Consider the following 22632-nt stretch of genomic DNA (forward strand, 5'->3'; position numbering starts at 1 on the left):
AAAATAAACTTTCCAGTATGGATTTAGCTTGACATTAGAAGAGAAAAAAGATCAGTAAAGAAAAGCTGTAGCAGTTCCAGATGTTCCAGGCTCCTCCTTTTTTCGCTTTTCAAAACATTCCAGCCACATTAAGAGCTTAGAGTAAGAATTATTTTATGCACACACCACACAGACTCTCACAGACAACGGACTAAGACGTTTCCATTTGCGATTATCATGAGAATCCTTCAGATCTTTCTTATTTTGCTCTGTGGACTGGCTGCAGCCCAGCAACAGACCCTAATGGACTATTTAGAAAGGAGACTACTGGCTATTGAGGTAAGAATGCATTGGCACATCCAGTACATTGGAATGAAGAAGGGGGTAAAAGCATCTGGAATAAAATGCACACTTAAAGGCTATTTCTTTTAGAAGCATTTGCATACATATGCAGGCTGAACATCTCACCCCCTAAGAGTGTCTTTGCAGTGACTATTGTAGCAGTTTTCACAGCTAGTCCACACAACACCTTCTGTTGTTAGTAATGCATTACTAACTGCTTTTTATTTTCTTTAATTTTATTGCCTAGTGGTGTTTTAAAATATACAAAGGTGCAAACTTGTACATACATACTCTCATTTTTTCTCTATCCCATTTTTCCACTCCACCCCTTTACCCAGTATCCTGGATCTTCTAAAGCAAAGTATGTCTTTCCTTTCCCATGCTGACGCTGCACTGGCACAAGATTCAACACTTGGAAGTCAGTTCCATATAGCTGGGTTTAAAGACCACAGGTTTTCCACAGATGTTTCACTGTCTTATGGATTAGTTAAGGATTAGCTGAGCCTTCTATGGGAATATATGGGTCATAACACATTATACAACAGTTATTTCCGACCTTACAATCTGTTTGGTTGAGAAGCGTTCTAACCGTGCCGATATATGTGATAACAGCACGGTCTTTTCACACCACAACTGTATTACTCCGCTGACGCATTGGCATTAACGACAAGCTTCATGCACACAAACGCGCACGCAGGCGACACAGCCTTTTTTTCCCGGTCGCGTTTTAGATCCGTTATCTGATATACAATCTAGTGCACTGTGTAGGGAACATAACCAATTGTCTAATTCACTATCAAGTGCACTATGTAGGGAACATATATCCGTGATCTGATACACAATCTAGTGCACTAATCTAGGGAACATTAATGTGTTTGTAACGCGAACAGTTAGTTAAGCCCAGTTAGCAGCTCCTAGTAGTTCTGTTATCACCCATATCCTTTGGTGTGTGCGAGAGGTTTTTTATTTCTTTTTTTTCCTTCAGAGGTTCTTGCCTTCTTCTTCTTCTTGTTCTTACCTCCCTGAAATGAGTTTTTGCAACTTGGGATGTCTGCTTTGTAGTGTTAAACTTTATATTCGTTGTGGAACTACTTTTTGGCGGAAGGTATTGTCAATATTAAAGCATATTTAATATGAAATTTAGGGCTTCTTTGATTTATTTTCTTTCTTTATTTTGTAAAAACTGTTGTATAAAAGCAATAGAACACTCAAGGTCATGTGTTATAACACACGACCTCGAGTGTTCTATTGCTTAAATGTTCAATGCACTAGTGTTAGTTAGTGCTGTTAAAAGTTATAATACTTGATAACATCAATTACTGTAACAACACTGACAAAATCATTTGTATTTTTAATGTGTTTAATTCTGTTTTAATGTTAAAGGCAAAAATATTATTGCATTAAAATGAACATCCATGATTTTGGAGAACGCTGTTAAAATGTCCTTGTGCTGACTAATTGAATACTGCCTTTAATCTCAACTGCTTTTGCTCTCATTTATGGAGCCTGGATCCATCATGGTTTAGTTTTGACCCCTTCATCTTGGCAAACCTTCTTTAATTCCTAGAATTTACAAGAATCTCTCTGATGGACTTGCATTTGGATGAAATCCATAGTAAATTATGCAATCACTTTCAACCCAGATCGTCCAGACATGAAAGCCTTCACACATTCCATTTTGCACGTATATTAAAGATTTATTTTCTATGTTAAAATCTTTGCAACTAGGATCGCATCTCCCTATGGCACGAGCAGACGAGCCGCTACACTTCAGAGCTGCGTGAGTTCAAGCAACAGATGGTGGCTCAGCTTGAGGGCCTGGACAAGAACAAGGAAGCTTTGAGAAGTGAACTGGATGCGGTGGGTGCCCGTGTTGACCGGGTAGAGCGTGAGATGGACTACCTCGAGACACAGAATGGTGCGCAGCCCTGTGTGGATGTAGAAGACAAGCTGGTGGAGCAGCAGGTGATCGTAGCCAAGGAGAGGAATAAGGCCAAGTATGCAAAGCTCACAGGTGAGAAGCTTCTTACAGTTGTAGTGTGTTTACAGTTGGCGTGTGCTTAATAATGTAATTATAATATTTTTTGTCTCCAAAGACTGCAGAGACATGATTGAAAGCATCAAGGGCATGAAGATCCTTAAGCGGGTGGGTGGCACTAAAGGCATGTGGTCCAAAGACTCCGGGAAGGTCTACCTCTTTAATGGCACTGGAGAGGACACTCTATACCAGTTCGGTTCAGTCCGGGATTTCACCTCTTCCCAAGGTGTTGCAGCTGCCAAAGCAGTCACTCTTCCCACTTCCTGGCAAGGTGTGGGCCATGTTGTATACAACAATCACCTGTACTACATGAGAGCCAATGAGGAGATAAGGTTGGTTAAGTTTGATTTACAGAAAAGCTCTGAAGTGGACAGTGCTGTGTTTCCAGCAAAAGACCAGCTTCCTGTCTACACCCTTAATCCAGAGACATACGTCGACCTGGCTGTAGATGAAGAAGGACTGTGGGCTATTTATGCTACAAAGGAAAATGAAAAACACATTTCATTAGCCAAGGTGGACCCAAAAACTCTGTCCATCGAGCAGATGTGGGACACTCCATGCCTGAGAGAGAATGCAGAGGCAGCTTTTGTGGTGTGTGGGACAGTCTACGTAGCCTACAACTCCAAGCTCCCCAGCCGCTCTCGTATCCAGTGTGTTTTTGATGTAAGCGACATGGTAACCGACGATGATGCACCGACTGTATATTTTCCTAAGCGCTATGGTACTCATTCAAGCCTCAAATACAGTCCCATGGAGCAGCTACTCTATGCCTGGGATGATGGCTACCAGATTCTTTACAAGCTGCAAATGAAAAAGAAGTTAGAGGTGTAAAATATACTGAAGAAAATATAGCAACCAGAAAAAAATCCACAAGACCTCAGATTTTCATCACCTAGAATACAAAATAAAGTCCTTAATAAAGTTATGAGATACTTGCTGACTAAAATCTACACAGTTTGTGCTGTTTCCTCGAATTACTGTTAAATCAAGTTGTCAAGTCAACTGTATTTGTTTAATGCTTTTTACAATGGACATTGTCTCAAAGCAACAAGACCAAAAACCCCTGTTGAGCAAGCTGGGGGCAACATAAACATTACAAAGAAGAAACCTGATAAGAAACAGCCTCAACAAAGACCCATCCTACTTGGGTGGCCTAGAGTATAATACAGGATAATTTGGATGATACATATGAATTAGACATGAAGAAAACTATCATGGACTAAGTATATGCCTGTAGATAAGTGCATGCCTCTGTTTGTACCACCTTATGTAATAACATATGTGGCCAAAAGTATCCAGACACCTTACAATAAGATGTTAAACAACCCATTCCAAAACCATGGGCATTAACATGGTAGCACTACCACAATCCATGTCTTTCTTGACCTTACATTGTGCACAAGAGAAAAGGTCATACTAGAGGTAAGGAAAACGGGCTTTCCCAAATTGGTGCCACATATAAGGAGGCATATAATTGATTTTACATCATTGATTTTATACATTGGATAAGAATGGGTGTGAATTGAGTAATTAGGAGGAGAGTCCTAATACTTTTGTACATATAGTGTTTTAAAAATGTACTTATTATACAACTCTTTGTATCATGCCCAGAATACCCCTCATATTAAATATTGAAGCACCTTATTGCACAACTGGGTAAGATTAAATGAATGGAAAAAATTAAGGAAACATAGTTACAGAAAATAATTAATAATCACCAAAACTAACCATGTAATGTAATGTAATATAGAAAACAGTACTATTATTGCTACACAAGTATACAAACTTTAGTAACATAGTGGTTTTAAAGGACAGTCAGTGCTCCAAAATTATGCACTATACATTTTTCAATAAAAATGATAAATATAAAGGTGAAACGTTTTGTTTTCTTAGACATACAATAGTTACATTAATATGTATGTATGCATGTATGTATAGGTATTTTCATTACCAAACATAGCCATGTCTGCAGCTTCCTGAGAGGTCTTTTAAGAGTTTAATGCTTTAGATATTAGGAAGTCGAGAAGATGGACACGACCCCTGATTGTCAAAGCTTGAAGTACATGTCTTCCACTAAAGCATACAAAAAAAGTTAATGATTTAAATGCTTCTCATGTAATTATTAGTGTTAAGAACTGACTTTTAAGCAAGAAACTCACCTGTTTCTCAGATGTTTTGGGTTCTAGGAGTGGATGCCAGTGAGCAATAGGTTTCCGAGGGTATGCCAGCATCTCATTCCAGTGGTCTTTACCCAGCCCTTCAGCATGGCTGCCAACACGGTTCACACCAATGACCTCATTATGTCCCACTCTGTGACCAAAAAAGCAAAGAGGTAAAGCTGTTAAACATAACCTGGGTTAGATAGTACAGACTAAATGCACATATTTTCTGTTAACTCATACTGTAACTCACAAATCGTAGTCCATAACTGATATGTGTAAGCTGACTTGATCCATGCTTTCCGGAGGAATGTCAAAGATGATGGCTTCATTATAAGTGGGGCTTAATGTGTTCTTCTTTATTGTAGTTTTTTTCTTTTTTAGTCGTTTCCCATCACTAATCAATGATATTTTCACATATGGATCTGTGAGGAAAACAACTCTGTGGTGTGAATCATTAATGACAAAATGTAATCAGTACTTTACACACACTCACACACTAATGTACCTGAGTACCCAGTTATGTCCATGGCTTTGAGGTTCCTGCACTTGATGACAGTAAGAGTGAGTCGTCCAGCAGTGGGCAGGTAGCATAGCGAGAACATTATCTCTCCTAGATCAACACTCTCCTTGAGCACAGACAGCACATACAATTTCAGTTGAATAATTATTGATAAATTACTAATAAATTACTTTATACGCTTGAAATAATTTCCTTGCTTTGCATATTAGACAATTAAAGCCACATAAGACCAGATAAAGGCAGAGACTCTTTCTGTAGTAATAAAAAGCATGTGTTTGCTTACATTATTGGCATACCGGATGTCTTTCCATATAAATGTTTCCCGAGAAAGATCAGAACCTTCAAAGAGGTTATCAAGTATCACCTCGCCAATCATGTCATGCCGTGAAAAGCGATCAAAGTCAAACACACTCAGGTGAAGCTTCCTCGCAGCTACCTGCTCATAAGGGACTGGAAACTGGAAAGTCTCATTGAATGTTGGGTTGAGAGTCTTCCGGTGTACTCGAGTCTGGAACTTGTGTTTACTATCCGGGAGCAGGTAGACGTTAACGTAGGGGTCTGAGCTGCCACATAAGTCTTTTGGAGGTAGGTCCATGGCTTTAAGGATGGTAACAAGCAGGAAACCATCTGCATAGTCATACTTGAGTGAGAAGTTGATCCTGCCACACGTTTTGACCGTGTTACTCTTGGACAAATCTTCAACCTCCTGCATGCTCTGTTTGTACAGTTCAGGCTGGATGCGGCCGAGTGAAGCTGCTGTGCTGGTGAGGTACTCTTCTGAATCCAGGATATCACTCCCACGGTCCAGACTGGTGACATGCTGCATCTGTCTGGATAGGTGCTTCTTGAAGGAACTATGCCTGATAAGATTTAGATACATTTTAGATTTGCATTGGGCTATGTGCATTTTAATTGCAATTGGAATATAAACAGGACCATTGCTTATATGTAATATGTTCTTACTCAGTACCTTTGAATTGAAAACATTACTTTTAAAGATAAAATAACTCGAACAAATAATCATATTTATTCTGATGTACCACAGTATAATGAACTACTGCTGTGGTCATTAACCATGCTAGTTGTACCACAGAGGTACCAAATCCAGGCATGGCCAAGTGGAACTTATCTCTCTCTGTCACTGCTGCTGCCACCCCAGCCCCTGTCTCTTAGCACGTATGGGAAATCTAACATCCACTGATAAACATAAAAATTATCTTAGAAAAAAGTCCATTAGAAACTAACCTTTAACCATGTTTTTAGCAAACCACCACAAATTTTCGGCAACTGACCTGTTGGAAGAGGTTGGCTCAGTGGTCTGCCTTGCAATGCGAGTGCGTCTCAGCAAGTGGTCATGTATAGACAGCTGCACATCTGCAGGGATATCCGGTGACGTGTGACTGATCTTCACTGGTGCCTTTAGAAAGTTTTCGGGTTCCTTTAGCTTGCCAGCTGCCATAATGTCTCTGTGGGCTGGATAAAATCTCTATCACATTTCTGGGTGACAGAAAAAGCATTTAAAGGAGAGGAAGGTGATTCCAGAAAACATTGCAACTGATGAAAAATGTGCTTATTTTGGTTTATGCATCATGTGCAAATACACCTACCAGTATAAATACACATTTTAACCCACATTAGTGGATCCCATACTTTCCAAATACAGATCTTAAATGATTAAGACCACAGTGTTGAGTAAAGCACATTGCTGTATGTTTTAGATTAGCCTAATTATATCCAGGTCAATAAACCAAATTCCACTACAGTTTGTCAAGACTCTTGTTCTTTTACATGAGTTTTAAAACTTTGTTCTTTTACAGGTACCTATTTTCTTACATTGATTAGGTAAAAATATATAGAATCAACAGTTTGGTACACCTTGATGTACTAAACAATGTAACCTTACTGTACCTTTAAACAGCCAAGCATTGAAGCGTTTGTTACCAACTGTTGAAAGCATGCATTAAAATCCCACCAACTCACCTAGACTTGTAAAAATGTTGATATGATATACCTCAGTTGCTCAGTTTCTTGCTGTATTAACAAAGTGTCACAATTGCACAAGTATTCCAACTGTAACTCGTTTTTGACAATTTCTTCTTATCCAGTGACTTCAGCATTCATCTCTCCTCCACTTCAGGACCGACTGAGCACTGTGCACTTCTACAGCAGCGCAAGGTGCATTAACCCTGACGTATAGCTCCCATTTTAATAACATCACCTTTTCTATCAAAAACCATATTTACATGTATCTGTTAACTCCCTTAAGTTAAATTCAGCCAGCATTTACCACTGAGACAGCCACAACAGTAAGAAAAACAGCGTATTGCTCAGACATAGTAGGGTTTTTTAATGTGCATGAAAATGCAAATTAGCAGTGCATTAGCATTCATTTCAAACGGCGACTCCATAAAAGGGCTTTGGCTTTAAGATCTGGGAAGATAAAATGACTAGAAATGAGTGTTTAAGCAAATATATGCACTTTGATCCACAGTAAAAAGGAAAGAAAGGTTTTGATGGAAGCATCTTATGTTTATTCACACACACACACACACACACACACACACACACACACACACACACACACACACACACACACACACACATTAGTCATTAGTGATGCAGTGTCTGAGATCTGTGCATGTGAGAAAAGGCATTAAGATTCTTGATATATGATATATACTGTGCTAAAACATTTAGGAAGGTAAAACAGTACACACATTTCTTTTACATATTTACACAATTTTTGTTTCTCCAGGCCCTGATAAAAACAAGACAGTGGTTAAATATACAAAACCAAATGTCAGTTTGGTTAAAATATTAGCTTTATTCTTGAAGTGCTACCTTAAATATTATTAAAATATGTGCCCTAACAATTTTCTTTTACTGTACTGTTTTTGTAAAACAATCCTTATAAATATGACCCATCCATCAGGTAATACTTTCTCTCAAATTGTTCTGATTTTTACTTCACAGTAATCACAAATACTCCAGCAATTCCAGAATTAATTTTCAGCATAACATGGTGTTAAAAACACATCTCTTAAACAAGCTCTCCATAAGTTTTGCTGATATTAATCATCACACTATTAAAAGTACCTGTATAATTTACATATACTGTAGTTCAAAGTTGGCTTACCATACAAATACAGTACCTTTTTTTATTAGTTGATTTAATTTTCCACTGCTTTACCCTGGTTAGGGATGCGACAGGTCCCTCCTTAAATATAGCCAGTTGTATCTGTGTATAGAATCCCTACAATAGAACAGAAATGTAACAAATGAGATAAACATGAAATATTTATATTTAAATGCTGTTAGGATTTATGCGTTATGCTTATAAGAGGAATATATCTAAAGCACAAGATCTGTTCTGATTTTTATTTTGTTATGTACCAAAAGGGCTTAGAACAAAAGATATTCTAATGGAAATCACACTCCGATTATGCACTCATTTGCATCTCCTGGGCTGTGCCATGTAGCTTAGAGTCCACTTATTGAATCCTGTGCAAATGCAAAATTGTTGTTCCTTAATTAAATATTGGTCAGATGTATTGCATATCCTAAATTAAAAATCTTAACATTAACAGGTGTGTCTTTTTTTTTTTTTTTTATTAAACTCTAAACACGTTTTTACTTTGTCATTATGGGTTATTAAGTGTAGAATGATGGGTAAAAAGGCAATTAAATATCAAATCTAAAAAGCCAAAGTGTCAGAATACTTTTTGTATTCACTGTATATATAGACTAATTATTAAATGCTCAGGTGTGATTTTTCAATCTGACCCTTAATTATTGTACACAGATTATTGTGATTGTTCACATGTTCATTCATGTAAAAAAAAAAAAAGGTCAAAGACAGAGTATTATTGTGTTCTTTTATATTTCTATTACTATATTATTACACAACACCTAAGTGGGACGCACTAAAATTATTTTGCCACTAAGGGGCAGTAGATACACAAAATATAATGCATATACCTGTTGAGGTGTATTACAAAAAAACTACAAACTACAAAACTACAAATGATTCTTATAGATCTATATCTAAATTATTACACCAACTAAAAGCTTAGTTAATGTTCGAACCAAGATAAAGCATGTAGTGAACATGAATGAGATAAAAATCCTTAAGATAAGTTAGGGACAGTGGTAGATTAGTGAGTAGAGCTGTGGGTTACAAACTTAAAGGTTGTGGGCTTGAATTCTGGCCCTGCCATACAGCCACTGTTGGACCCCTGAGAAATGCCCCTAACCCCCTTGACACTACAATGGCTGACCCCGACTCGAGGATCGAGGATATGCAAAATAACAATTTTATTGTACTGTATAAAAGCATATCATTAAATGTCAATTGAGATATGAAGTGAAATGTGTTATAGCTTTTCAATAGCTTGCCAACAGAATAAGGGAAAGATAGTGTATTTATTTATGTTTAGAGCATATACCTTGAGGTGAAAATAAATAAGATAAAAGTTATTAAGTTACGTTAGGGACGGTGGTAGACTAGTGGGTAGAGCTGTGAATTCTGGCTCTGCCATACAGCCACTGTTGGGCCCCTGAGCAATGCCTCTAACCCCCTTGACACTGTACACTGGCTGACCCCGACTCGAGGATCGAGGATATGCAAAATAACAATTTTATTGTACTGTATATAAGCATATCATTAAATGTCAATTGAGATATGAAGTGAAATGTGTGATAGCTTGCCAACAGAATAAGGGAAAGATAGTGTATTTATTTATGTTTAGAGCATATACCTTGAGGTGAAAATAAATGAGATAAAAGTTATTAAGTTACGTTAGGGACGGTGGTAGACTAGTGGGTAGAGCTGTGAATTCTGGCTCTGCCATACAGACACTGTACAATGGCTGACCATGACTTCCAGAAGCTAGGGTATGCAAAATAAAAATTTTATTGTACTGTATACAAGCATATCATTAAATGTCCATTGAGAGATGAAGTGAAAATGTTATAGCTTTTCAATAGCTTGTGATAGCTTGCCAACAGAATAAGGGAAAGATAGTCTATTTATTTATGTTTAGTGCATATACCTGTTGAGGTGAAAATACTTTAGATACAAGTTATTAAGTTAGGTTAGGGACGGTGGTAGACTAGTGGGTAGAGCTGTGAATTCTGGCTCTGCCATACAGCCACTGTTGGACCCCTGAGCAATGCCCCTAACCCCCTTGACACTGTATAATGGCTGACCCTGACTTCCAAAAGCTCTGATATGCAAAATAACAACTTTATTGTACTGTATAAAAGCATATCATTAAATGTCAATTTACTTTCAACTTTTATATGCTATGCATGCACCATTAAACCAATGTTTACATACCTCAATAAATAGTCATTTTTGTATGCTATGCATACACCATAAAAAGTGTTTACATGTGTATAGTACCATACTGTACATTTTTATTCTTATTGCTTGTTTTTTTACTGTAAGTGAATGTTGTATGTATACAAGAAGTTGTTGTTGTTTGATGTGAGCTGCTGTAACAAAGAAATTTTCTGCAAAGGATCAATGAAGAATCTATCTACATTTACATTTTCAGCATTTAGCTGATGCTTTTATCCAAAGCGACTTACATTACTATGACTGTATACAGTCTAAGCAATTGAGGGTTAAGGGCCTTGCTCAAGGGCTCAACAGCAGCAACCTGGCAGTGGTGGGGCTTGAACCAGCAACCTTCTAGTTACTAGTCCAGTACCTAAACCACTAGGCTACAACTAATCAATCTATCTATCTATCTATCTATCTATCTATCTATCTATCTGTCTATCTATCTATCTATCTATCTATCTATATGAAGTAAAATGTGTGATAGCTTGCCAACAGAACAAGGGAAAAACAGTCTATTTATTTATGTTTAGTGAATTCAGATTTGATCATGTTTAAAGGTGCTTTAAACGAGTTATTCACACAATTATTTCAACATGTTGAGAGCCTGATGAGTTTGTGACTGGAAAATTCTCTCCAATTTGGAATAAAGAAGCAAAATTACTAACATTTGAGTGTCTGGGGCTGAATGGAAAAAGCTGTAGCTCAGACGGTTCTAATGAAGCCCAGGGTTCCCAGGGAACATGCTAACATCACTCGGTGTGAAAGAACTGAACTGAGAAGTTAAACGGGCTACAGGTCAAAACAAAAGTAACACCCGTTATCGTGGAACACTGTTCTCGACTATTGCGTGTGGTCGAGTGGGTGCTGCACACTTTCTGAATCCTCAGGACCTAGGTTTAAGTCTCGCTTCCGCGAAGGAGTTTAGCAAGTTCCCTTCATCTTCCCACCTCCTAACAAACATGTAGAAGGTGCATTAGCTGCTCCAGGCGGCGTGTGTGTGTGTGTGTGCACAGTGTTCGGCTACTGCTGCTTTGTTTGACGGAACGCCATGCCGGATTCGCAGTTCCCTGCAAAGCATTTACATTTATTTTGCAATTGTAAACAAATGCGAAAAGGGAAATAATGAATCGACACGGATCACCACCCAAGGGCTGGCTCGGTCTGCGCTTACGACTAGGTGAGTTGGTGACATTCGCTTTTTTGTTAGCAACTCAGTGAGTCGGTTCTGTTTACCTGCGTCAGATAAACGCTCTAAACTGAGCAGTCTCGTGTAATACAGTATTTATATCACCTGCTATTATATCACTAAAGACTTATCATTTCCTGTTATTTAGCTGTATTGGTTTTATTTTGTTTTAAATAAAGGTTTTTTGTAAATATAAAAGTGAAAATGTAAGCATTGTGATTATGGTTTAGTTTAGTTTAGTTAGGAAGGACTGTATTGGTTAACGGAATTAGTTAGCAGTTATTTCTTTAGCCTATTCGGTGTAACTTCTTAACTAATACTTAGAGTACTTTTTTTTTCATCTTTCTTTTGATTTATGACACCTGAAGCTTATAAATAAAATATGATATGAAAAATTTAAACAGTTATTTAGTTTTGTTTAATGTAAATGTGTTAATTTTAGTTACCAGAATTATAAATAAGATTTATTTTGCTCTCAGAGAAGTGATACCAGCTTGGTAAGCTAGTGTTTGGAATAATTAAACCTGCTAAAAACAAACCAGAGAGTTTAGAGACACTTCAACAAACAAAAGTTAACAGCTACCAGTTTTATTTTTTTAAGCCATTAACATTGTGCCATCCATCTCCAAAATACCTGCTAGCCAAACCAATTGGACTGGTTGGTAAATGTGGATAACTGTAGTCATAAATTACCATCATAAGCTACCAGTTTTACCATTTTTAAGTTAAAATATTACAGTTTGGAAGATGTGTAAAATGTACTGTATGAAATACTTTTGACAGCTTTCATATCTGTTTCTGTTATACAGAACTGAAACTATGTTAAAACCGGTCATTCTGTTATCTGTCAGTCAAGATAAACGTTGGGTACACGTCACATTTGGTTTTTAAAAGGGTCCATAGTTTACATTTTATTATTCAAAGTGTGTAACATGTTACAATAGCATTTATTACTCAGTAAAACTAGTTAACTTAAAAATAATGGCAACTACAGTCTTGTTAAGAACACCATACTAATACTGGGTAGCCCCCAACACTCCAATGGTAATTACAGTTACTACCCAACGTGTTAGAAACATCATACTGATACTGATTGGTTGATTGAGTAACTGAGAAGGCAATTACTTCTTCACACAGGGCTGGTTAGTGTTGGGGAACCTTTCCTTTGTATTGTTTTTATACAAGTAAGTAATGAAATTAAGACATTCTAGATACTTAGGCAGTTTAAAAACTTTTTGTTTTATTTTTAAAGCTATTAACATTTTGCCATCCATCTCTAAAATACATGCTATCCAAACTAATTGGAATGGTTGATACATGTGGAGAACTGTAGTCATAAATTACTGAGTAATAAATAAGTGGCAGTTTTAGCATTTAAGCTTTGGTTTGTTATAGAAGCCAAATTTAAAATGCAATAATTAAGATTAACCTGGTGTGGCAGACAGGATGTACTGAGTGTATCTGAAACAGTACGAGTGAAGAAGCCCAAGTATTTTACACAGAGTGTAGAGAATAGATGGATAAGTGTAAGTGGCCTTGTGCCACAGGCTGTTGGCGTTGTTTGTCTTTAGGGGATTATTATTGCCTTATCTGTCAGCCTAAGTGTGTCTTTTCAGATTTGCCTTTGTACAAGCATCTGAAGAAAACTCATAAACTCCCAATGGCCACTTTAATAGAAACACTATACTAATACAGGGTATGACCCTGCTTTGCTCTGAGAGCAGTCACAAATCATAGCGGCAGGGATCCCTCAAGGTGTTGACTTGATTCCATCATGTAAATGCTGCAGGGCAGTGGTACTTAAATGGTTAAGGCAATATACTATTAACCAGAAGGTCACTGGTTCAAACCCCACCAGGACAAGGTTGCCAATGTTGTGTCCATTAGCAACCCTCAATTGCTTGCATTGTATCAGTCACGGTTACACGGTTGTAAGTTGTTTTGGATAAAAGCGTCTGCTAAATTCCATAAATGTAATTGCAGTTCTGTCAGCTACGTTTTCATGCTGCAACTCTTCCATTTTACCAGATCCCATATGTGTTCTTTTGGATTTAGGCTTGGTGACTAAGAAATATTATTTCTGTTATGTTCATGATTCCAGTTTAAAATAATGCAGTAGCAATACTTAGATATGCACTTGTATTCAAACCATGCTCAGTAGGTATTAAGAGGGACAGTATTTGAAAACAATGGGTGTGGAACCCTGTGTGGTCTTCTGCTATAGCCCATCTCCTTCAAAGTCTAACCTGTGCATTGTGAGACACTTTTTTGTTTTTACAACAATCCCAAAGTAGTTTGTGACATACTTAAACCAGCCTGTCTGACATCAACAATCATGTCATGGATTTTTTCTTTCATGTGGAGTGGGTTACGGTGCTTTTCTTTATTTTGAATTGAAATGATAGGAGCAGTTTGGCTTTATAAACATGAGATGTGAAACAAATTCATTCCTTACTATCCTGTGAGGCCTACAGTCTTAAAACCAAACAGCAAGGGGAATGCTTATAGTTTCTGATAAGCAATGTTTGCTACTATTTCCAGTACTAAGCAAGGTGGTTTATTTAAAATGTGCACCATTACCACCACATTGTGTACCTGAGCCTGAATGGAATTTGGCACAGGACACATGACATTGGCTGTAAGCTTGATGTCACTTGGCTGACTAATTTGCCATCTAGGCTCTAAATGCAAACCATGAATACGTCTTGAATTTAGCTGTCTGTTATGAATGTGACTCAATCTCTACCCGCTGGTATTTAGAATCCCTGGCAGGAGACCCAAGATTAAACAGGGAATCAACTTCAGGAAAGAAGGAGGTCAGTTTCTAAAATTATAAAACAGACTAGCCCTTGTACTGTATCACAAGATTTTAGTTGTAATGTACGAACCCCGTTTCCAGAAATGTTGGGACATTTTGTAATATGCAATAAAGAAGCATCTGGGATGTGTTAATTCTAAAGTATAACGAAAAGATTACCAATGTTTTTACAGATTAACTTTATTGTATTTTGTAAATAAAAACGCATTTAAAACTTGATACCTGCAACACACTCCAAAAAAGTTGGGACAGTGGCAAAATAAGAGTGTAAAGAGTATAGAATACTCAAGGTACAGCAGTCCACAATAAGCAGGTGAATTGGTAAGAGGTGAGGAAATCATGATTGGGTATAAAATAAGGGTCCACCAAAGGATCAGTCTTTACAAGCAGTGATGGGTCATGGCTCACAACATCACAGATTCTTACTCACAGATTTTTACTGCATTTAACACAATGTCCAGACTTTTTTGGAAATGGGGTATGTGTATACATGATATTTTGTTAAGAACAGCAATTTCAAACTAACCACATGGTGACTAGTTGGGCCTTGCTGTTTGTAAGCAGACATAAATATCAAGTATTTACAAATACCGGGTTGGGTAAACACTGGCTGTGTGTTATATACCTGTAAATCCGAGGGGAAAAGTCACAAAAATGTGGTGCTATGTGCTAACTGGCTGGGCACCAACACAGACACGATGCCTGTCTTGGTGGGAAAATGGCTTGATGTCTCTGCTATGTGGTGGAGGAGCAGAGCTTAGCGTGTCTCTCCAAATGCAATGAGCTCTCTCTGAAACTCCATTGTAGGAAGGTGAAAAGATGCGCCTGGCGACTACAGAAAACACATGACAGTTTCAGCCCAGTTCAGCCAGCTTGTGACCGGCACTAGCGGCAGGAGGTGTTTATTTATTTATTTTAACAGTAGTTTAGTGTTAGTCTAAACTTTTGCTTTCACCTGCATGGACTTGTGAATAGATAGCAAAAGATTATTCCTTTCGTCATCTTGACCATCTCACTTACAGACTCGTTATTCCAACTAACCCTGCACATCAACCTGCTGTAAATCACTACCATATGTTTAAAAAGGTCAGTTCCCAGCAGCTAAGTAGCTCGTAGTCTGCTCTGTAAGGGCAAATTTTGCTATACGGAGAGGAGGGGAGGGGGTGTCAGAGGCATGACATGTCCCTGTACTCGCCCATGAATTTTCATCTTAACCCTTTCTTACCTTCCAAACAGGATTGGAATCGTTCGGTGGGTTGAAACAGGTGTTTTTTACATAATGCTTTACAATTATTTTATACAATTGTATATGTTATAGTACAACATTTCAGATGTTACAGGAACATCTCAAATATTTCTGCATGGAAATGGGTTAGTCAAGTGCCCTTTCAAAATTGTATTTTAAATGAGAATACATGCACCCTTCCATTTTTTTAACAAATCTATTTGTCATTTGAGTTTTTACTTCAGTTACTGTTGTAATACTTGTCTAATAGCAAATTCATTAATGCTGTATCCTGGTCTGGGAAGCAGCGGGGTCCAGTTCCACTGGAAAACACTGGGTGTGAGGCAGGAACACCCTGTACAAGGTGCCATTCCATTGCAGGGTTTCTGCCGTCCATCCTTAGACATAAGCAAGCATGTCTGTGTAGATGCCCAAACGGGTTGTTTGTTCATGTGTCGGCCAATTTAATTCTCCCTCAAATGTGACAAAAATGTCACTAATGTCACATGCAACCAATGCATTAGGCTATATTGTGTTATTTTAAACAGTGTTCTGTAATTGCTTAGAAACTAAGAACACAAACTGTAGGGGTCAGATGATGGGTCAGAGGTTAAGGTACTGGAAATCAGGACGTCACTCGGTCAAACCCTACTACTGCCGGGTTGCCATTGTTGGGCCCTTGAGCAAGCCCATTAACTCTTAAATGCTTAGACTGTATATCGTCCCAATTGTAAATCGCTTTAGATAAAAGCATCTGCTACATGTTAAATCGTTGTAGTAGCAGTGTACTGAATTTGGCATAGACTTGTTGGAAAAAACAGGGACCTCTCTGTAAAAGACCATGTCTGGATTGCAGCATTTGTTAAGCCAAAATACATATGTACCCCTCACCTTTAAGGTTGCCTTTATAGACTTGCATGCCATCTTCGTAGTAGCTGGTTTTGAACTGTGTGTTGGAAACCACTGGGATGGTCCTTTTCCTCTTTGACTTAGAGAACTTGACATGCAATTTCAAAGGTGGGCTCAGACCATGACCTCTACGTGGTAGAGTCTTCATTTGTAGATGTAGGTAAACACACCTCCTCAAAATGACTCAGTAATGGAAAATCGGGCATGAAAGGGGGGTTGCAACCTCTAGCAGTAATATTACACAGAAGCCAGCTGTTTCCTTAATGACCACATGGGCGGAATTGAGGTCTTTGAGATGCACCGCTGGCACAGAATTTGTTTGGTCAGTAGCAAAACAGAAATGCAAACACGGTGTGTATGAGTATTGGATTAAGTAATAATGTGTGATGATATTTGCCAGCCCTACTCCCAGGCTTTACTGCTGCGAACCGAGATTTATTGTTATTGCAGACTTTACTGTTAATGATGCGCTGATGTGTTTAGTAAAGACATTACAGGGACAGCAGTTTATGAGGGTAGGTGGAGTGTCTTTGTCTGTTCTTGTACAATGACTTGGATGAGGATCAGACCACATTCTATGAGTAACTGTACAAATCTGGGTAGTTTCAAAGGCTTGACAAGCTTTTCCTTTTTACTGTATATATTTAGGATTTGTTCATAAGAAGCAACATGATCTGAAAGAAAGGGTTTGACCCTCGCTTCTGTTTACTGTCCCTCCCCAAAGTAAACTGGTGACAAAAGTATTGGGGCACCCCTACCTATTTTTAAATTCATGTGTCTAAGACACAACAATTGGTAACAGATGTAATAAATCATTTATATACAGGAAACCATATGCTGTAGGGAAGGTCCTTTCCTGTTCCAGCATGGCCACACCTTTAACACAAAGTCTAGAAGGACAAAGCTTTTAAAGAAACCCTGACCTCAGCCTCACTGAACAGCTTTGGAATGAACTGGAACATCAGTTGAGACTCTCTTTTTTTATATATATATTTTCTTTATGCATTTTCTCCCCTTTTTCTCCCTTTTTGCGCGTCCAACTGCCCCATTGCGTCATGCTTCCTTTCCACCAATGCCGCTCTCTGCTCTGATTGAGGAGAACGAAGCTAACCCACGCCCCCTCCGACACGTGGGCAGCATGCCGTATGCATCTTATCACCTACACTTTGACGAGTGCAGTGCAGCTTAGCTGCGTGTACGGAGGGACACACCCTAAGAGCACTAATTTCTCATCTATGTGCAGGCACCATCAATCAACCAGCAGAGGTCGTAATTGCATTAGTCATGAGAGAGAGAGACCCTATCCGGCTTAGTCCCGCCCATATGAACAACAGGCCAACATGTTTTCGAGATCCCAGCTCTGGTTCCAGCGTGTGTTTTTACCGCTGTGCCACCTGAGCGGCCCAGTTGAGACTTTCTTGACCAGTATCAGTGACCAGTCATACAGTCATACTTTTTTTAATGGGATGTCCCAACATTCTGATGGTCATGTGTCCAAATACTTTTGGCCACGTAGTGTAGGTCGGAATATTGTGTTCAAAAAACTTTCCCTTGAGGGCGGCTTTAAGGCTTTTTGCAATGGGAACACGCAAGTAAAACGTTGGCCAAACGTCTCAGAGACTTCAGAGGCACTATGGTGCAGAAAGATTTCTGGCTTGTGATGCAGTTAGCTCTAACTGAACAGACTTGCTCCATGTGCTCAGTGCCAGACCATCTTTTTCTTATTTCACAAAGCAATCAGACTCGCATAACTATGGTCTGACTCCCATATTGCCTCAATGAAATACAAAGCTGTGTGTCTACCTATCCATTAGCTGTTTAGTCTAAAGCATCTGTCCTTTCACATTGTATTACCGTTGTTTGTTTTGAGCGCTCACACAGAGCCGCCTTTTCAGAAGCTCTGTTTGTTTACGACACCCGACGGTTTATTTACGCCCTGCATACCCGTCACTGCTGGGTCAGTCCATCGCATGACAACGCAGAAGACAACAATATTGGAGTCTAAGCATCCGGCGACCAGACAACCGGTTGAGTTTTGACGTTCTGAATAACCTGTGCACGGTGAAAATGTTTGCTCATGAAGTCTCTCGGCCTCAGTCTGGTGTCCGTCCAGGTGAGTTAAAGGTAAAGCGTGTTACGTAAAGGTATTTCCTTTTTAGTTTAAGACGCAGCCCGTGGGTCTGCCGTGCACCATCACCACCACAGAGGCTCTGAAAAACGCTGGAAAAACAAAGAGTCCCTGGCATTCTGCACATTCCTCACACAGAGCGTGCTCCGGAGGTTCCCCCTGCCTCTCTGCCTAAACAAGGAGAAGTGGAAGATTCATAGATGGAAGGATGATAGGAAGGAAAAGGAAGGAATGTATTGTGTGTTGTGAAGGATGATGGAAGTTCTGGTCCTGGCTGGTAGGTTGTGATCTCTGTCCAGGATGTTGAGAGGGAGAATAAGAATGAGCAGCTTTAATAAACTATTACTCATAAAAACAGGGACGTAATAATCACACTTCATTGAAGACTTAATAAGATTGTGGAATGATGGACTAACTTTCATTCTGGTTTGTACCTGTTAACTAAAGAGCCTGTAAAATATATTTTTCGGTTCAGTGGTGTCTCATCATATGGCTGTTGCTGTCAAAAAATGGTTTTGGCATAGAATCGAGCATTTTGCTTATTCAATATTATGCAATGTCAATTCCAGATTCCAGAGCTTTGCAGAAAAAAGCATTTTTTCCAACCCTTGCTATCATTAAAATCTAGAAAAAATGGGCCGGTGACATCACTGTCTAGACATATAACTACAATATATCAGATGTAATAGGATCACGTCTTCCAAATGAGTATTACCATTGACCTTCCTGTCCACCAAATGTGAGACAAGCCCTATATATCTTTTGATATCATTTTTTAAAATCTATTCCAATCGCTTTTTAATGCATTATCCCTCTTTTTCTTCCAATATAGCATAGCCAATCATCTACTGGGGACCCCAATGGCTTCCAAGGAGGGTGTATATTCGCAGACTCCCTCCGATGTGTGCTCAGTCCACCAATCCCTTATTATTCTTCCATACTTTGGGGGATTTGCGAGTGTACAGGCACCCTGGGCAACCCAGCAGCTTTGATAATCCCTCCCCTTATTAGTCTAGTCTTTCCCCACCCAGCAAACTAGACACTTGGCAATTATGCCTGCTAAAGGGCACCCAGCCGACGAGCAGAGCTCTCATTAATGCAGCGAGAGTACTATAAGTATCTTAACATTTGTCCTTTCTGTTACAGGTGAGAAACCCATTCAGGAGGAGAAAAGTGGCATCTTATGCCAGCACCCTAACTGCCCTCAGCGCTGCACAGCTTCCAAGGTGAGGTTGTATGTTGCAAAATCTCTTTTTGAAGCAACGATTATCATTCCACATACAAAATACTGTATGTAAGTATGATTTTTATGTTCATTTTAGGATATACTGGATATTTCAGTGCAATACAGTTGTTACCATGACGTTTGGAACACAGACAATGTAGCTATTGTATTTAGTCATTGGGATGCTTGAATGTTTTCGAAACTGCATATCAAATTGCCCTGTTTGTATTTCACCTCCTCTGATGTAGGCTTTTGCTGACTGGGGACATCTGTGACTGTCACATTCCCCCTGCGACACACGTGCAGTGCCGACTGCTTCTTTTCACCTGCACGAGGCAGGTTCATATAAGGATCAGTTTCACTCATGGAGAGTCACGCACCGATCCCTATTATACCTCAACTGATGCAGGGCCATGACTGTAACACGCCCGCTCTGACACATGTGCAGTGCCGACTGCTTCTGTTCACCTGCACGAGGCGGGTTCATATAAGTATCAGTTTCACTCATGGAGAGTCACGCACCGATTCCCATTATCCCTCAACTGATGCAGGGCCATGACTGTAACACGCCCCCTCCGACACATGTGCAGTGCCGACTGCTTCTTTTCACCTGCACGAGGCGGGTTCATATAAGTATCAGTTTCACTCATGGAGAGTCACGCACCGATTCCCATTATCCTCATCATTTTTCAGACACCATCAATCAGCCAGCAGAGGTCGTAATTGCATCAGTTTATGAGGTTTTCCTCCAACAATCCCACCCTGCAGACGGGCCAATCAACGTCCGTATAAGCACCCGGCCTGCCAGTAGCAGAGCTGGAATTTGAACTTAACGTCTTTTTTTGTGCATTTTAGGACAGATTTAATGTGGAAGTATTTCAGATGGAATTCCGGTAATACAGATATAAAACCTCATTCACAAACACTCTCCCCCCTCCCTTCCCAAACCATGACTTTTGTTCCGTGCACCATGCCTGCCGTGAAACGTCTGACTATTTTTTTCTCATTTTCCCAGCAAGAAAACCAAATTAATCTAGCTCCAGCTCCAGCTCCAGAGCCTGTCTGCGTCTGTCAGTCTCCTCCTAATAAGGGAAAACCAAGCCAGGGTTACTGTGGTATTGGACTGTGCATTCGCAAAGCAGTGTGTGTTTCATTAGAGAGCAGCACTGCACTGGCATAATAGCCGCTCCTCTCGATAAGATCCCATAATCCTCTACAGCATGGCATGCCGGCATTCATCGAACAGCCATCGAAAGCGAGAGACTCCGGGGTAAACAGTTCTGTTTCTGCTGTGTTCTGATTAAAGCCAGACTTTGGTTAATGCACCAGTGTTTTTTTATCCAGCTGAGGACTGCACTTATATCGTTACCTTCACAATGTGGAAAGATTGGTGGTTGCAGGAAGGGTTGTTTAGTTTAGAAGGTTTTTTGCAACGAAACAAAGTGAGAGAGGGAGTTGAAAGTGGGCATGAATGCATGTTTAAGCTTGTAAGGTCTGTGTAGACAGACGGTTGCTTGAGGGTGGGGTGTCGTTGTGTTTCAGCTTACTATAGTGAAGCTTTTACTTCCTGTCGCTCTCAGGGGTCAAAAAATAAACCTGCATTAGAACATAAGAAAGGAATTGGTATGTAAAGAGTGATTGTAGCAGCTCTTGTATAAGGGACACAAAGTCACATGATGAGATTTGTAAACTTTGGCATTTTGATTGGCAAAAAGGTACGATGGTATGTCTATAGGATCCCTACGATCTGCACCCTGTTTTAAACTGCTCCTTGTGTGCATCAAATTGCTAGTCAGGTTACCTGATCTGTCCAACCACTACATATAAAATAGTGGGCAGGCAGGGCAGGAGTAGCCTAGTGGTTAAGGTACTGGACCAGTAATCAGAAGGTTGCCGGTTCAAGCCCCACCACTCCCAGGTTGCCACTGTTGGGCCCTTGAGCAAGGCCCTTAACCCTCAATTGCTTAGATTGTATACTGTCACAGTACTGTAAGTCGCTTTGGATTAAATATAAATGTAAATATACACAAAAACAAAATTTAATAGAATTTGATACATTAGTGTTTAATCTATCAACCTTGCAGAATTAAACCACACGTAAGAAAGGTCGTTTAAAGCACCAGTAACCAAATTTTTGCATTTAATGACAACCAGTAACGCTTTAGCAACTGTATACAAAGAGAAAGCCATACGTTAATTCTACACAGAATTCTACACAGTCCATGTCTAAGCTCGTTTTCAGGAAAAGTGAACGTCGAGCTCTCTGTGCCAAAGCCGAAAAGGACCATCCAACCGAATCAAACAAAAGCTGTAGTATCAATATCCTGATACAGTTATAATGGGTCAAAAACCATTAATCAAAGCATCTTAGTAAATCTTCTCACAGTTTTATTTAGCATGACTGTTTGTTCGTAGAATCCATTATAGAATCTGCGTGCAGGTCAGGAACTGACAGCTTCCTGGGTCTGTGTTGTGTCTACTCCGCTATAATTAGAAAGATAAATCACTGCCTGATGCCTTTACGGCACTGTGTGAAAATGAACAGGGACTTCCTTACTACACAGTTAAACACAGCAGCTAAGCTCAGATTCAGAGTATTTCGGTTTAGAACTAAAATCTAACAGTTTAGGTTAGAATAAAAAAGTTAAATGAACACATCACTAGGTGGTAACCGAATGCTGAGTAGAAATTTGAATATTTTAACCTATTCTTCTTTATCTAAATGTAAATAAAACTGTAAGATCCTATAAAAA

At 39.2% G+C, this 22632-nt stretch overlaps 3 protein-coding genes across 3 annotated transcripts in view; 2 read left to right on the forward strand and 1 right to left on the reverse strand.

Annotated features, from left to right (window-relative positions):
- The first annotated feature begins 216 nt into the window (after nt 1-216).
- On the forward strand, nt 217-4176 carry olfml3b (olfactomedin-like 3b). Its single transcript, XM_062986623.1, has 3 exons — nt 217-318; nt 2050-2335; nt 2418-4176. Exons 1-3 carry the CDS (start codon nt 217-219, stop codon nt 3188-3190), a joined length of 1161 nt encoding a protein of 386 aa, XP_062842693.1. The 3' UTR covers nt 3191-4176.
- Nucleotides 4177-4261: 85 nt separating this feature from the next.
- syt6b (synaptotagmin VIb) lies at nt 4262-6500 on the reverse strand. Its single transcript, XM_062986414.1, has 6 exons — nt 6334-6500; nt 5325-5901; nt 5027-5147; nt 4772-4943; nt 4519-4669; nt 4262-4432 (listed from the first exon to the last, which is right to left on the reverse strand). The coding sequence occupies exons 1-6, from the start codon at nt 6498-6500 to the stop codon at nt 4364-4366; spliced, it is 1257 nt and encodes a 418-aa protein (XP_062842484.1). The 3' UTR covers nt 4262-4363.
- Nucleotides 6501-11494: 4994 nt separating this feature from the next.
- plekhg5a (pleckstrin homology domain containing, family G (with RhoGef domain) member 5a) overlaps nt 11495-22632 on the forward strand; it is a 37251-nt gene continuing 26113 nt past the window's right edge. The window contains exons 1-2 of the mRNA XM_062986523.1: nt 11495-11565; nt 19801-19880. Of these exons, the coding sequence (XP_062842593.1) occupies nt 11511-11565; nt 19801-19880 (135 nt within the window). The 5' untranslated portion in view covers nt 11495-11510. The remainder of the gene's footprint in view (nt 11566-19800; nt 19881-22632) is intronic.

Source organism: Trichomycterus rosablanca, chromosome 24, assembly GCF_030014385.1.
Source record: "Trichomycterus rosablanca isolate fTriRos1 chromosome 24, fTriRos1.hap1, whole genome shotgun sequence".
Classification (NCBI taxonomy): Eukaryota; Metazoa; Chordata; class Actinopteri; order Siluriformes; family Trichomycteridae; genus Trichomycterus; species Trichomycterus rosablanca.

What these genes read in the sequence shown, in the direction of transcription:
- olfml3b (XM_062986623.1), top strand. Translation starts at nt 217, where the DNA reads ATGAGAATCCTTCAGATCTTTCTTATTTTGCTCTGTGGACTGGCTGCA. An exon ending in GGAGACTACTGGCTATTGAG is followed by an intron (nt 319 to 2,049) that starts GTAAGAATGCAT and finishes CTTTGCAACTAG; the next exon opens with GATCGCATCTCCCTATGGCA. An exon ending in CAAGTATGCAAAGCTCACAG is followed by an intron (nt 2,336 to 2,417) that starts GTGAGAAGCTTC and finishes TTGTCTCCAAAG; the next exon opens with ACTGCAGAGACATGATTGAA.
- syt6b (XM_062986414.1), bottom strand. Translation starts at nt 6,500, where the DNA reads ATGGCAGCTGGCAAGCTAAAGGAACCCGAAAACTTTCTAAAGGCACCA. An exon ending in ACATCCGGTATGCCAATAAT is followed by an intron (nt 5,148 to 5,324) that starts GTAAGCAAACAC and finishes TCTGTGCTCAAG; the next exon opens with GAGAGTGTTGATCTAGGAGA. An exon ending in TCAGTTATGGACTACGATTT is followed by an intron (nt 4,670 to 4,771) that starts GTGAGTTACAGT and finishes TTTTGGTCACAG; the next exon opens with AGTGGGACATAATGAGGTCA.